Here is a 13,754-nt window from a genome sequence, read left to right on the forward strand (position 1 = left end):
GATGTCTACTCTATTTCCTGTTCGTCTTGTCCTCTTCAATACTTTGGTGAAACTGATCGTACACTCAATGACAGACTTAAGGAACACAAAAGAAGTGTTAAGTCTGCTGACACAAACAACGCTCTCTTCTGTCATGTTAGGGATTCTAGTCATCTTATTGATTGGTCTTCTAAAATAATCTTTCCTGTCTCCGCTCTTCACAGACGCCGTCTTGTCGCCTCGGCTCTGATACACAACATGAGCCTGAGTCCTGGCTGTGTTGCTGTTGACTCTTCCCTGCCACAGTATATACTCAAATGCTCTAACCTTCTTAACAAACGTGACCTGACTTAAGCCTACCCCAATTTTTTTCTTTTTCTTACCCTCCTCTTATTCTTCCCTATTCCATTCTACCTCCATCCCATTACAAACACTCATCCCATTCGTATCATTCATCCTATTCTTACCTTTTTTTCACCTTACTCTTACCTTCTTCTCTTACCTGCTCCTCACCTTCCTCTCTTTGTTTATTACCCGTGCCTTCCTATCTCCCATCCTTACGGGCTATTCGTGCCCGTGCCACCTCTTGGCTGGCTTAATCATCATCAATCAATCTTAATTTATTACACTTTTGATGTGACGATTAACACGAAAGCAATCACGTTATTACTTCGTTTTTCTTCCTCTGTGGCTATTCATTCACATATATAAAGCCAGGTATAACGGATACCAAGTAAAAGATATTAAATTTACAAGCCATATGTTGAAGTGAGTTGTTGTTGTTGTTTTAGATTTAGCTACTCAGAACGAAGTGTCCATGTAGCACAGACTATGGTGAGCCCGTAATTGAAGTGAGGTTTGGAGCTGACTATATACCACTCTCACACACACACATGATGATGTCTTGTAAGGTGAAGTTAAATCAATTCTTAAAACTACGTAGTAATCGTTAGCGACTTAAATATCGAGTTGTTGATTGGGATACCTGAGCAAGGTGCAGGGTAGAGGAGCTGAAATGATCGCTGATAATTACTTAACTGAGATAATGTTTATCTTTCCCCCCCTGCCCTTGACTGATTTCCCTAGCTGCTCCTAATTCATCTACGATCATTCCGTTGTCCCTTACTCATTCGTCATTATCCCTCTACCCCCCCCCCTTACTCATCCTCTTATTTTACTCATTATCCATCATATCCCTGCCGCTTACGCACCCGTTATCGTCCTCCTATTATACAATATACATTAATGATCTCTCATTATACATCTTTCTCATCTCTGGTGATCCTTCCTTCCCTCTTATCCCTCGTTATTTTCCTTTCCTCTTACTCATCTCCCCTGCCTCTCACTCACCCCCCCGGTCTCTTACTCACCCCCCCCCCCTGCCTCTTACTCATCCCCACAACAATTACTCAGCCTACACTTACCCTTCCTTGCACAACTGCACCAGCAGTAACCAGGTCAGCGATGGGTTGGTACACCTCCCCGAGGACCTGAGTCCTGACAGTCCTGTTATGACCCTGGGCGGAGCTGGTCCCTGGAGTGTCCGCTCACCTACACCCTCACACCTACACCCTCACGCTTACACCCTCACACCTTCACCTCACGCCTACATCCACACTCTAATGATCACGATGCTGACTTTTGTAAACTAAATTGTGCAGAAGGAAATGTTCAAGAGCTATCTTAGGTAACCAGCCTTGCTCGACCTCACCCTTACTCCTACACCTGCTGCCCGACTTCATGTTCACTCCTACACCTGCTGCCCGACTTCATGTTCACTCCTACACCTGCTGCCCGACTTCATGTTCACTCCTACACCTGCTGCCCGACTTCATGTTCACTCCTACACCTGCTGCCCGACTTCATGTTCACTCCTACACCTGCTGCCCGACTTCATGTTCACTCCTACACCTGCTGCCCGACTTCATGTTCACTCCTACACCTGCTGCCCGACTTCATGTTCACTCCTACACCTGCTGCCCGACTTCATGTTCACTCCTACACCTGCTGCCCGACTTCATGTTCACTCCTACACCTGCTGCCCGACTTCATGTAAACTCCTACACTTGCTGTCCGGCCTCATGTAAACTCCTACACTTGCTGTCCGGCCTCATGTAAACTCCTACACTTGCTGTCCGGCCTCATGTAAACTCCTACACTTGCTGTCCGGCCTCATGTAAACTCCTATACTTGCTGTCCGGCCTCATGTAAACTCCTACACTTGCTGTCCGGCCTCATGTAAACTCCTACACTTGCTGTCCGGCCTCATGTAAACTCCTATACTTGCTGTCCGGCCTCATGTAAACTCCTACACTTGCTGTCCGGCCTCATGTAAACTCCTACACTTGCTGTCCGGCCTCATGTAAACTCCTACACTTGCTGTCCGGCCTCATGTAAACTCCTACACTTGCTGTCCGGCCTCATGTAAACTCCTACACTTGCTGTCCGGCCTCATGTAAACTCCTATACTTGCCGTCCGGCCTCATGTAAACTCCTACACTTGCTGTCCGGCCTCATGTAAACTCCTACACTTTCTGCCTGGCCTCATGTCCACTCCAAGTAGCCCCATACAAGTAGCCCCATACAAGTAGCCCCATACAAGTAGCCCCATACAAGTAGCCCCATACAAGTAGCCCCATACAAGTAGCCCCATACAAGTAGCCCCATACAAGTAGCCCCATTAAATTTTGAGCTGTGTGGCGCTGATATTTACTTGTGAGTCAGATTTGATTTAACATATATCTTAAAAATTAAGATTCTTACAGTTAAACAACTGCTCAAGTCCAGCTATATTGTAGAGCTTTACATAATTTGATTTAAATAAAGCTGAAGTTATCAGTTATTATTTTGGTATTATAATATTTGTTTAATATTATTATCTTTATTGTTATTTGAATAGGGCTTTGAGAAATTGTGTCTTAAGCTTAGAAATTAAATGATCGACCATGTCGACGTATTCGTACGCGGGCACATGCAAACACTGCCCTCTGTTGAGCGATGTTGGCAGCACAGAACCCGCGCTCCCGCCCCTCTTCTCCAGGTACAGACAGACAGACACGTAGACACACACCAGCAACACCAACCTACCTTCAAGACAGGCCAGGCGCAGCACGGAGGAGCTGCCTACCTGCTGACCCAGCCCTACCACGCTAAACACCTGTAGAAAAGAACAGGTTTCGAGGGGGTGATCTCGTAGGAGAGAAGCTGCGTTACGTGCTGTAATGTGGTATAGGAGTGTGGTGAGCCGTCTGTATTCTGCTTCTTAAAGATAAGATTGACTATCTTGTGAGAGGGAGAGAGAGAACTTTAAGTTTGAAGGTATACAGAACCTGAAATGGAAGACGGTGAGTTATGTATATATTTGCGTTGTGTATATTTAGGCTGCATATATGTAGCTTTATTCAATTTATGTGTGTCAGTTGATTTATTGAAATGCATATACTTATTTTTAATTCTTTGAATTTATATGTTATTTAATTGTATATGTATCCTCTAGCCTTCCTCTGCCGGAATATGGTGAGGTGAAGTTTAGCTCCTAATCCCCGCCTGCAGCCTTGCTGTTTCTGGAACATTATCTCCTGACGTTTAAGCGATTTGTCGTATCTGACACTGAAGTTGTGGATGGAGGTGGTTTCCAAGACTTCCTTTTTTCGGTGCATTCCACTTGTTGACCCCTCCTACCCGAGTACGAGTATTTCTTGACCTTTCTTCGACTCATTTGAGTTTCCAGATTTCTACTTTATTTCCTTCGGTAATTTTCATGTAGTGATCGTGTCCCCTTCTGTGTGACATTTTGACCCATCCTCGTAGCACAGTCGTGTAAGGTGAGGCGTAGTGTTGGTGTAGACCCGAGTGGCGATACAGGTGTGTATTCACTTAGTTGTATTCACCTAGTTGTGTTTGCGGGGGTTGAGCTTTGCTCTTTCGGTCCGCCTCTCAACTGTCAATCAACTGTTTTTACTAACTACTTGTGTGTGTGTGTCTCCCTCACAGACTACGGCAGCAAGGTGGCCGCTGGTGGGGACTACGGCAGCTACGGCGCCGCTGATGGCGGGTATGGGTAAGTTGGCCTCCACACCTCGCTGGCTTCCTCTCTCAACACAATGATTTAGATGGATAAGTTATGTAATGTACTAGGAGGTTCCTTTACTCTTCTTTCCCCCCTCTCCCCAAATCCTTCCCCACCCCCCCCCCACCCCCACCTCCTCTTCCCTCCCTTTCCCGCTCTCTCTCCCTTCTCCCCTTCGTCTCTTCCACCTCTTGTCTCTCGTCTTCCCCTTCTCATCTCCCCTCTCACCCCCCTACCCCACTATACCCTTCCCCTGCAACTTCAAGCAGACACATTTCCATTTATATATGTAGAAGGGGTAACCGGCTGCACTCGGGTCTCCTCCCGCTCTTCCCCACTCTGCACCCCATCTCCTTTTCCCTTCGATGCCCCCCATTCGTCCCTCCCCTCGCCCTCCCCTTCAACTTCCCGTCCTCCCTCTGCTCCCCCTCACCCCCTTCCCTCAGAAAATGTATTATTAAGAAACACTGATACAACTGTATGGGTCCTTCAGCAAATACATTACGACTTTTAACGACTCTAAGGGAATCATCACACCACATATTTCACACTTGACTCCATACAAATCGCAGGAAGGAGGTATCTATAATTGGTAATATTTCTTAAGGCATTTAACTTAGGCCTGCATCGACGAGCCTATGTCCATCCCATACCCTAGACCATTCCCCCCATCCCCCTGCAATTTTGGGTGAGTCTAGTATCTGGCCTCCAACTTTTGAACAGACAGACAGCCGTACAAACAGACAGACAGCCGTACAAACAGACAGACAGCCGTACAAACAGACAGACAGCCGTACAAACAGACAGACAGCCGTACAAACAGACAGACAGCCGTACAAACAGACAGACAGCCGTACAAACAGACAGACAGCCGTACAAACAGACAGACAGCCGTACAAACAGACAGACAGCCGTACAAACAGACAGACATTCTTTGTTACAGTTACAGATGTTTTCAAAGAGTAATAAAATATAGCCAACAAAAAGCTACATTTTTACCATTTTACAATGTTTAATTTTTTGTTCTTGTTTAGATACGAGAAAATAGTGGACTGCAACTCTGCTCTTGGACTGATTGGTCTACTGGGATTGATAGAACTTCTGAGGGTAAGAGAGGCTGGTCAACAGTAGTTGACACAACTACTACCTTAATAATGACAACAACAGAAATGTAACCGATACTATGATTTTACTTGTATAGTGCAGACATGTGGGGGGGGGGGAATTTTCACGGTATTCATATTAATTTATATTATAATAATTATCTTTTAAAATATATAATAATAGTTATCTTTTCAAATACTGTAAGATATCAATAGATTTATTTGAATATAAATCGTCAGAATTTATCAAAATTTATTGTTTAACTTCATTTCTGTTTTCGTTTACTTATTTTTCTCCATATCTCACTCACTCTCTCTCTCTCTCTCTCTCTCTCTCTCTCTCTCTCTCTCTCTCTCTCTCTCTCTCTCTCTCTCTCTCTCTCTCTCTCTCTCTCTCTCTCTCTCTCTCTCTCTCTCTCAATTTCATGTTTCCGTCTTTTTACCTACTCTTCCTCCGTCTTCGCAGGATATTATTGGGAATGTGATAAAGCAATCTGAAAAAAAAGAGATGAGGAGGAGACGCAGGAGCGCTGAAGGTGATGCTCCAGGCAGCAGCGGCAGCTTACTGGAGTACTTCAGTGGTGGAGGAGCCGCCCACCTGCTGCACACGCTGCCCGCCACCCTCCTGCCCCTCCTGGTGGGTGCTACCTCCGCCCTCAGGCAACCCGGGCTTCATCAAGCGTGTACGCCACCACTTACGAAGCCTCTACATCTTTCAACAGTCATGGCGGTGTTGTTTACATTTATTATTAAAGTTTTACGAGCTTAAGAAACTTCAACCCCCAAAGTTATTATTGGTTTAAACATCCCCGCAGTGCTTCGGAGCTCACACTGTTCAATTACAACAAATGTAGATCAAGCAGCCATAATTGTTGAAGGATGTACGGGTTTCGCAAGTAGACACGTCATGAATCCTGGGTCTGGTTTCCAGTAGCGAGAGCTTATAGTTATGTTAATTTTTTGGCACTTTTGTATTGATTTGTAATTTGATTTGTTCGTGTATTGTTTACAAACAGCACAATATGGTGGATGTGAACGACGGGTTGGAGTCGCCGGCGTGTCTGGAGCACAGCGTGTGCCAGGCCAACCAGGCCTTCCTGGCCCGAGCCCCGAACAACAGCACAAGCGACACCACGTTTGGAGACACCGTCGGCGGCCTGGTGTCGTCCCTGCTCACCCAGGTGGCCTCCAGGTCCCTCACCAGTGACCAGGAGACCTACCGGAGGGCGCTGAGGGCCGGAGAGGTGGGGAGGAATGGCGGCGACTGCAGGCAGGCGTTCATGGACTGCCCCGAGCTGAAGCCTCGACACACGCCTCGTCCAGGGGTCAAGGTTACGACCCTCCTCTACGACCACCTCGTCCAGGGGTCTAGATTACGACCCTCCTCTACGACTACCTCGTCCTGGGATCTAGGTTACGACCCTTCTCTACGACCACCTCGTCCTGGGGTCTAGGTTACGACCACCTCGTCCAGCGAGGCTGTTTTTTTTTTTTTTTTTTTTTTTTTCTACCACAGACGTGGCCACACATTTACAATGCTAACCAGCATATATACACTTTCTTCTGTCCTCCATGGACAGGGTTAAAGAAGTGTTAAACATACAGTTCAAGGGTTTATTGAACACTCAACCACAGAAGGTGATTCGGTGCTTTTAAAATGCTAAGCTAACCTAAATACGTAAATACATAGATACGCAGATTTACGTATGCCCTACATAAAGTATTAGATGTGTCTTTTACATAGTGTCATTAATGTACATTCACAAAGGTGAAATGTAATTCTGATCAGCTTCCATATATACTTTATACCCATACATATACACACACACACACATATACATACATATATACACACACACATACATTCACATACATTTGTCACATTTACTCTGACAGGGTGAGGTAGCTGATAAAGAAACTAGTGTGCAATTAAGCACTTAATCACTGAAGGTGATGAAGGTGCTTTTACAAGCTCAGGTTATATAGTTACATCATATATATACATTGTATGATTGATATATTACATGGTCAATCTTGGATACAAGTCCAATATATCATCAAGTGTTCCAGTACTCATATAGTAACTACAGAGTTCAGCATACCTTAGCCCAGGAGGGCGAAAGTCAGTCAGTATGGGACATTCTACAATATAATGTTCAAGAGAGTGCATGTTTTCTCTTTCACAAAGTTGACACATTGTGTACTCGACGCTGTGGAAGGGGAAGGAACACGAAGAGAAGAAATATCCTAATTTAATTTTCCTCTTTTATGATTAGGTGCTTAATAAGCTACTTTGGTGATTACCAACGTTAGAATGACCGTGACAGAGTGAGTGAGGGCGACAGTGACAGTGAGAGAGGACGACAGTGACAGTGAGAGAGGACGACAGTGACAGTGAGAGAGGACGACAGTGACAGAGAGAGAGAGAGGACGACAGTGAGACACGACAGACAGATGGACGTGTAATGAAGGTTCAGGAGTCTCGATTCCTACTTCGAAAGAAAATTTGTGAAAGTGTCTTCATGACCCCCCCCCCCATGTCTCCTAGTCTGGGTGAGGCAGAAGGGATAGGGGCTAGTAGTAATTACTAGCCTAGCATCCCCCCCCTTCCCCCTCATCCACATCCCTATTCCCCCCTAACCACTGCTTCCCTGCAGTCCCTCCAAACACGAAATGACTCTACCTGGTACCCATTGTTACTGGTTCAGACCTGTCACCATAGTTTCATAACCCTATAAACCCCCTTATTTATTTATTGGGTATAAATAGGGTTATTTCATAACCCTATTTGGGTTATGGTTATAGGGTATTAAGGTTAACCTATAGGGTTATTTCATAACCCTATTTATACCCCGCATTGTCTGTATCGCAGAGATACCTTAAGGTACTGTAACAGCGCTTAATAAAGTACCTTTGTATTATTTGGTATTTCTTTCATCCTATCAATAGAAAACGGGACGTGCTCACCGACGAATGGGATATTTATATATATTTATATATCACCGACGATATCCGACGAATGGATATTTATTGAATACCTAAACAACTGGTGATATGGTGAGGCCACTCCAGAGCGACAACCAGAGCGCAACTCCATAGTCTCCTGAGACTGTTGGATGCCTACTACTAGTACGCATTAACCATGGCGTCAATGTCGCCATATCTGCCGTCAGCCCATCCATGGTTCGCATCTCTCACTGGGCTGAATTATGACACATCTCCAGCCCCACACACATCACATCGCTTCCCAACACTTTGACGAACTGTTAATGAAAGCTTCAGTGCAATGCCAGTGTATGTTCGGATACATTAGTGTATGTTCGGATACATACTCGGAGTATACACCCCGCCCCTCGGTGTTATACACTTTAGGGATGAACTACGGTCAGAACTGTACCACCAGGAGCACTGTGCAACTGGTGTACAAGGCACCTTATCCACTCGACCATTACGACCGGACAAAAGCTGATGGTAGCCGAGGCTATTTGCCCATCAGCCCGCCGGCACTCTGATGGCAATCTTGGGAATAGTATTTTATCAAATCACCTCATTCTTTGGGACACACGTGAGGAACACAAATGCGAACAAGCCTGAATGGTCCCAAGGCATACAAGCAACTGAAAACTCACACCCCAGAAGTGACTCGAACCCATACTGCCACGAGCACTATGCCACTGGTGTACAGGGCACCTTAACCACTCTGGCTGATGGGCAAATAGCCTCGGCTACCATCAGCTTTTGTCCGGTCGTGATGGTCGAGTGGATAAGGGATACTGACTCAGGTATGGTAACTGGTGGACGTGACTCAGCCCTGGAAGCTGCTGGACCTAACCCACTCCTGAACCCCAACATGGGGGTGGGGCCCCTAACGGTACATGTGTGCCTCCTGGTGAAGCTGTTAGACCTGACCCACTTCTACACCTGACCCCCTTCTATACCTGACGCCCTTCTATACCTGACCCCCTTGTAAGACCTCTGTGCCTGTCTTCGTACCACCCATTCAGACTATGCCTAAACCTCTCTCACTGTACGCCTGTTTTCTGTGTCTGTCTCTCTCTCTGTCTGAGTCGCAGGTTGTCTCTCCTCTCCCTCCGTGGCAGTGTTGGGACAGCATTGTGTCCGTGTCCTGTGTTGGCCGCCACGGGCGAGGAGCGGCTGGTTAAGTGCCTTCGTCTGGCCGGCCTGGGCTCACCTGGGGAGGATTCATCAAGGTGTAATTACCTAACTGTACTCATCTACCTTGTGGCTGCCTGGTGGCTGCCTGGTGGCTGTTTGGTGGCTGCCTGGTGGCTGCCTGGTGGCTGTTTGGTGGCTGCCTGGTGGCTGCCTGGTGGCTGTTTGGTGGCTGCCTGGTGGCTGCCTGGTGGCTGTTTGGTGGCTGCCTGGTGGCTGCCTGGTGGCTGTTTGGTGGCTGCCTGGTGTGACTACCTGGTGTGGCTGCCTGGTGGCTGTTTGGTGGCTGTCTGGTGACTGCCTGGTGGCTGTTTGGTGGCTGCCTGGTGTGACTACCTGGTGTGGCTGCCTGGTGGCTGTTTGGTGGCTGCCTGGTGTGACTACCTGGTGTGGCTGCCTGGTGGCTGTTTGGTGGCTGCCTGGTGGCTGCCTGGTGGCTGCCTAGTGACTGCCTGGTGGCTGCCTAGTGGCTGCCTGGTGGCTGCATGGTGGCTGCCTGGTGGCTGCCTGGTGGCTGCATGGTGGCTGCCTGGTGGCTGCATGGTGGCTGCCTGGTGGCTGCATGGTGGCTGCCTGGTGACTGCCTGGTGGCTGCCTAGTGACTGCCTGGTGGCTGCCTAGTGGCTGCCTGGTGGCTGCATGGTGGCTGCCTGCTGGCTGCCTGGTGGCTGCATGGTGGCTGCCTGGTGGCTGCATGGTGGCTGCCTGGTGGCTGCCTGGTGGCTGCATGGTGGCTGCCTGGTGGCTGCATGGTGGTTGCCTGGTGGCTGCCTGGTGGCTGCATGGTGGCTGCCTGGTGACTGCCTGATAGCAGCCTAGTGACTGCCTGGTGGCTGCCTAGTGGCTGCATGGTGGCTGCCTGGTGGCTGCATGGTGGCTGCCTGGTGGCTGCATGGTGGCTGCCTAGTGGCTGCCTGGTGGCTGCATGGTGGCTGCCTGGTGGCTGCCTGGTGGCTGCCTAGTAGCTGCCTGGTGGCTGCCTGGTGGCTGCCTGGTGGCTGCCTGGTAGCTGCCTAGTGGCTGCCTGGTGGCTGCCTAGTGGCTGCATGGTGGCTGCCTGGTGGCTGCATGGTGGCTGCCTGGGGGCTGCATGGTGGCTGCCTAGTGGCTGCCTAGTGGCTGCATGGTGGCTGCCTAGTGACTGCCTGGTGGCTGCCTGGTAGCTGCCTGGTGGCTGCCTGGTGGCTGCCTGGTGGCTGCCTAGTGGCTGCCTGGTGGCTGCCTGGTAGCTGCCTGGTGGCTGCCTGGTGGCTGCCTAGTGGCTGCCTGGTGGCTGCCTGGTGACTGTCTGGTAGCTGCCTAGTGGCTGCCTGGTGGCTGCCTGGTAGCTGCCTGGTGGCTGCCTGGTGGCTGCCTAGTAGCTGCCTGGTGGCTGCCTGGTGGCTGCCTAGTGGCTGCCTGGTGGCTGCCTGGTGACTGTCTGGTAGCTGCCTGGTGGCTGCCTGGTGATCGCCTTCATTTTTAGGAGAGTGTGCTAGTCTAGCATATGCCGCTGATGATATCCTTTTGATGTGGGCCTCTGGGGACAAGTTCGGTATGATATCAACCCCCAGATCTTTCTCTATATATGACTCTTGCAGGATTTCACCTCCCAGATGGTACCTCGTGTGTGCGCGAGCGCGCGCGTGCCTGATAACGGCATACACCCCGTGTCTTACCACTGAAGTGAACCATAACGGCAAACAGTGCAGACAACGGTACGATCAACAGGAGGCCGCCCCATCACCCCCCCCCCCCTCCCCCCCCCCCATCGCCTCTCAACACTTAAGTTCATTGAACTGAATCTGTTTGTTTACAAAACAAAAAAAAAGTGTAAATTCTGGCCGTTCGTTGTTCTTGTTCGCTTGAGTGAAGCGTAAGTCGCGCCTCATCTTGCTTCATTGTTACATTATATCGCTTCATTGTTACATTTTATCGCTTCATTGTTGCATTATATCGCTACCTTGCTACCTTTGCCCTTATATTGAGGTTATCTTGAGATGATTTCGGGGCTTTAGTGTCCCCGCGGCCCGGTCCTCGACCAGGCCTCCACCCCCAGGAAGCAGCCCAACACCCAGGTACCTATTTTACTGCTAGGTAACAGGGGCATAGGGTGAAAAAAACTCTGCCCATTGTTTCTCGCCGGCGCCCGGGATCGAACCCGGGACCACAGGATCACAAGTACAGCGTGCTGGCCGACCGGCTCCCCCTAGCGATATCATTAACGTTATCGTGACTTCTTTCACATAAATCGTTGCTGCAAAATAATAGTAATTGGAAAACTATAGTAATTTTTTTTTATAAAATTGGTTTCCTTATTGCGACTACTCATAGCCCAGTCGATAGTGCTTGGACCTCACACACGTAAGGGACCAGGGTTCGAGTCTCCTACAGCCCAGGTGAATGGAATTCATTGGTAACATTCAGTGGAAAATAATATTTAGGGTGCCCTGACAGCTGAGTGGAGAGCGCTCGGGATTCGTAGGCCCGGGGATCGATCCCCGGCCATAGCGGAAACATTTGGTAAGGTACATTGGGAAAATAATATTTAAAATAACTCCACTGTGCTTTTCAGTCTGGTTAATGATGCCAGATGTTAATGATGCCAGATGCTAATGATGCCAGATGCTAATTATAGCTCACAACCAGAGTAAATTGCTCAGCTTTGAGGCATTTATGTTTCAGTTCTTGAACTCATTATTCTTCAAAAATAATTGATATATGTGTGTGTATAAATTAAACAATGTACCAGCTTTATCAAGACTGTAATTTGCTTAGCTAAATGAATTTTGGGGGGCTCAGATCTTGGCTCTATTGTGTTCCTCTTTAATATTTTCTTAGAAAGGTTAAAATGAGTCTTAAACTATACCTACCTGTGGAAGATAGTTAAAGCCTCTTTAACTACGACCCACAGGATGGGTATGGGTCCCCTCTCCACAGGATGGGTATGGGTCCCCTCTCCACAGGATGGGTATGGGTCCCCTCTCAACTGGATGGGTATGGGTCCCCTCTCCACAGGATGGGTATGGGTCCCCTCTCAACAGGATGGGTATGGGTCCCCTCTCCACAGGATGGGTATGGGTCCCCTCTCCACAGGATGGGTATGGGTCCCCTCTCCACAGGATGGGTATGGGTCCCCTCTCCACAGGATGGGTATGGGTCCCCTCTCCACAGGATGGGTATGGGTCCCCTCTCCACAGGATGGGTATGGGTCCCCTCTCCACAGGATGGGTATGGGTCCCCTCTCCACAGGATGGGGTATGGGATATGCTCTCGGAATATCAAGTGAAACTATCTGCCTGTGTCTACACATCTTGTACGGTATGTTATGGAAACAGTTTTGTTTACTGTTGGGCCTATAAGGCCTATCAACCTCTGGGGGGGACCATTATGGCCCCCACAAGAGCCTACTGACTAATCAGCAAGTATATGGTGTAATACTGAACATTATTCTGTACTACAGTAAACTTCCAGTGTACAACGGGTTCTTTTAACTAATAATTAGTTTAGTTTACTTATTATGCATCCTATACCCATTCTGTTGGGAGTGGGGTGGACACCATACCCATCCTGTGAGGGTGGACCCCATTCCCATCCTGTAGGGGGTGGGGTAGACCCCATACCCATCCTGTGGAAGGGGTGGACCCCATTCACATCCTGTAGGGGGTGGGGGTGGACCCCATACCCCCTACTGTGGGGGGTGGACCCCATACCCCCTACTGTGGGGGGTGGACCCCATACCCCTCCTGTGGGGGCAGTGGGAAGTGATACAGAGGCATATAATGGGCTCAACAATGAACCCCAAAATTCATTTAGCTAAGCAAATTACAGTGTTGATAAACTAGTTACAAAATGTACTGTACTGTATATCGCTATATCAACAGTGGTTGGAGACCGTCCACAAGTAGAGCCTCTAAGCTCTACAACTTGCATGTTGCATATTTTGTGGTGATAGGTCGCGATTTTTACGTTATCGTAACCGTTACAAATGCAACTATTAAGAAACGTAACGGCTCACAAACCAACCCGTCCTTGGACCAAATCCATTCCCTCCAGCGGTCGACCCCCACAGACGCATTCATAATTTTTTCATGCTGTTCATTCAAAACGGGAATTTTTTCAAATATAAACTAATATTATAATATATTATCATATTGTGCATATATAGGCATAGGTTAGGTTAGGTGTTTAGGTTCTGTTGGCGATTATTTGTATTTGTAGTACGTGGGTGAAGCATTTATAGCGTTGTGATTCGAACAAAATTCGTCAGTGAAACACTTGTTCCGGATATGTTCGAACGTCAGCAGTTGTGAGTCGTGTGTAAACCGCTTTTCATTCATAAACAGGGGGTTTGGCGGGTGCATGGAATGGACTTTGATTATGAGGGCGGGCTGCACAAATATCTACGTTTTCTATACATCGGCCTCGATTGGTTAGTGGGTTGCCTGGGT

At 48.2% G+C, this 13,754-nt stretch overlaps 1 protein-coding gene across 1 annotated transcript; it reads left to right on the forward strand.

Annotated features, from left to right (window-relative positions):
• Positions 1 to 2,995: 2,995 nt before the first annotated feature.
• On the forward strand, positions 2,996 to 8,072 carry LOC123756547 (uncharacterized). Its single transcript, XM_045739800.2, has 5 exons — positions 2,996 to 3,323; positions 3,973 to 4,039; positions 5,083 to 5,155; positions 5,618 to 5,788; positions 6,168 to 8,072. The coding sequence occupies exons 1-5, from the start codon at positions 3,314 to 3,316 to the stop codon at positions 6,603 to 6,605; spliced, it is 759 nt and encodes a 252-aa protein (XP_045595756.1). The 5' UTR covers positions 2,996 to 3,313; the 3' UTR covers positions 6,606 to 8,072.
• The last annotated feature ends 5,682 nt before the right edge of the window (positions 8,073 to 13,754 follow it).

This window comes from Procambarus clarkii, chromosome 22 (assembly GCF_040958095.1).
Source record: "Procambarus clarkii isolate CNS0578487 chromosome 22, FALCON_Pclarkii_2.0, whole genome shotgun sequence".
In the NCBI taxonomy this organism is placed as follows: domain Eukaryota; kingdom Metazoa; phylum Arthropoda; class Malacostraca; order Decapoda; family Cambaridae; genus Procambarus; species Procambarus clarkii.

Excerpts from the sequence above, each read along its gene's own strand:
- LOC123756547 (XM_045739800.2), top strand. Across the intron at positions 5,156-5,617 it reads GATTGATAGAACTTCTGAGG|GATATTATTGGGAATGTGAT; the intron begins GTAAGAGAGGCT and ends CCGTCTTCGCAG. Across the intron at positions 5,789-6,167 it reads CCACCCTCCTGCCCCTCCTG|CACAATATGGTGGATGTGAA; the intron begins GTGGGTGCTACC and ends GTTTACAAACAG.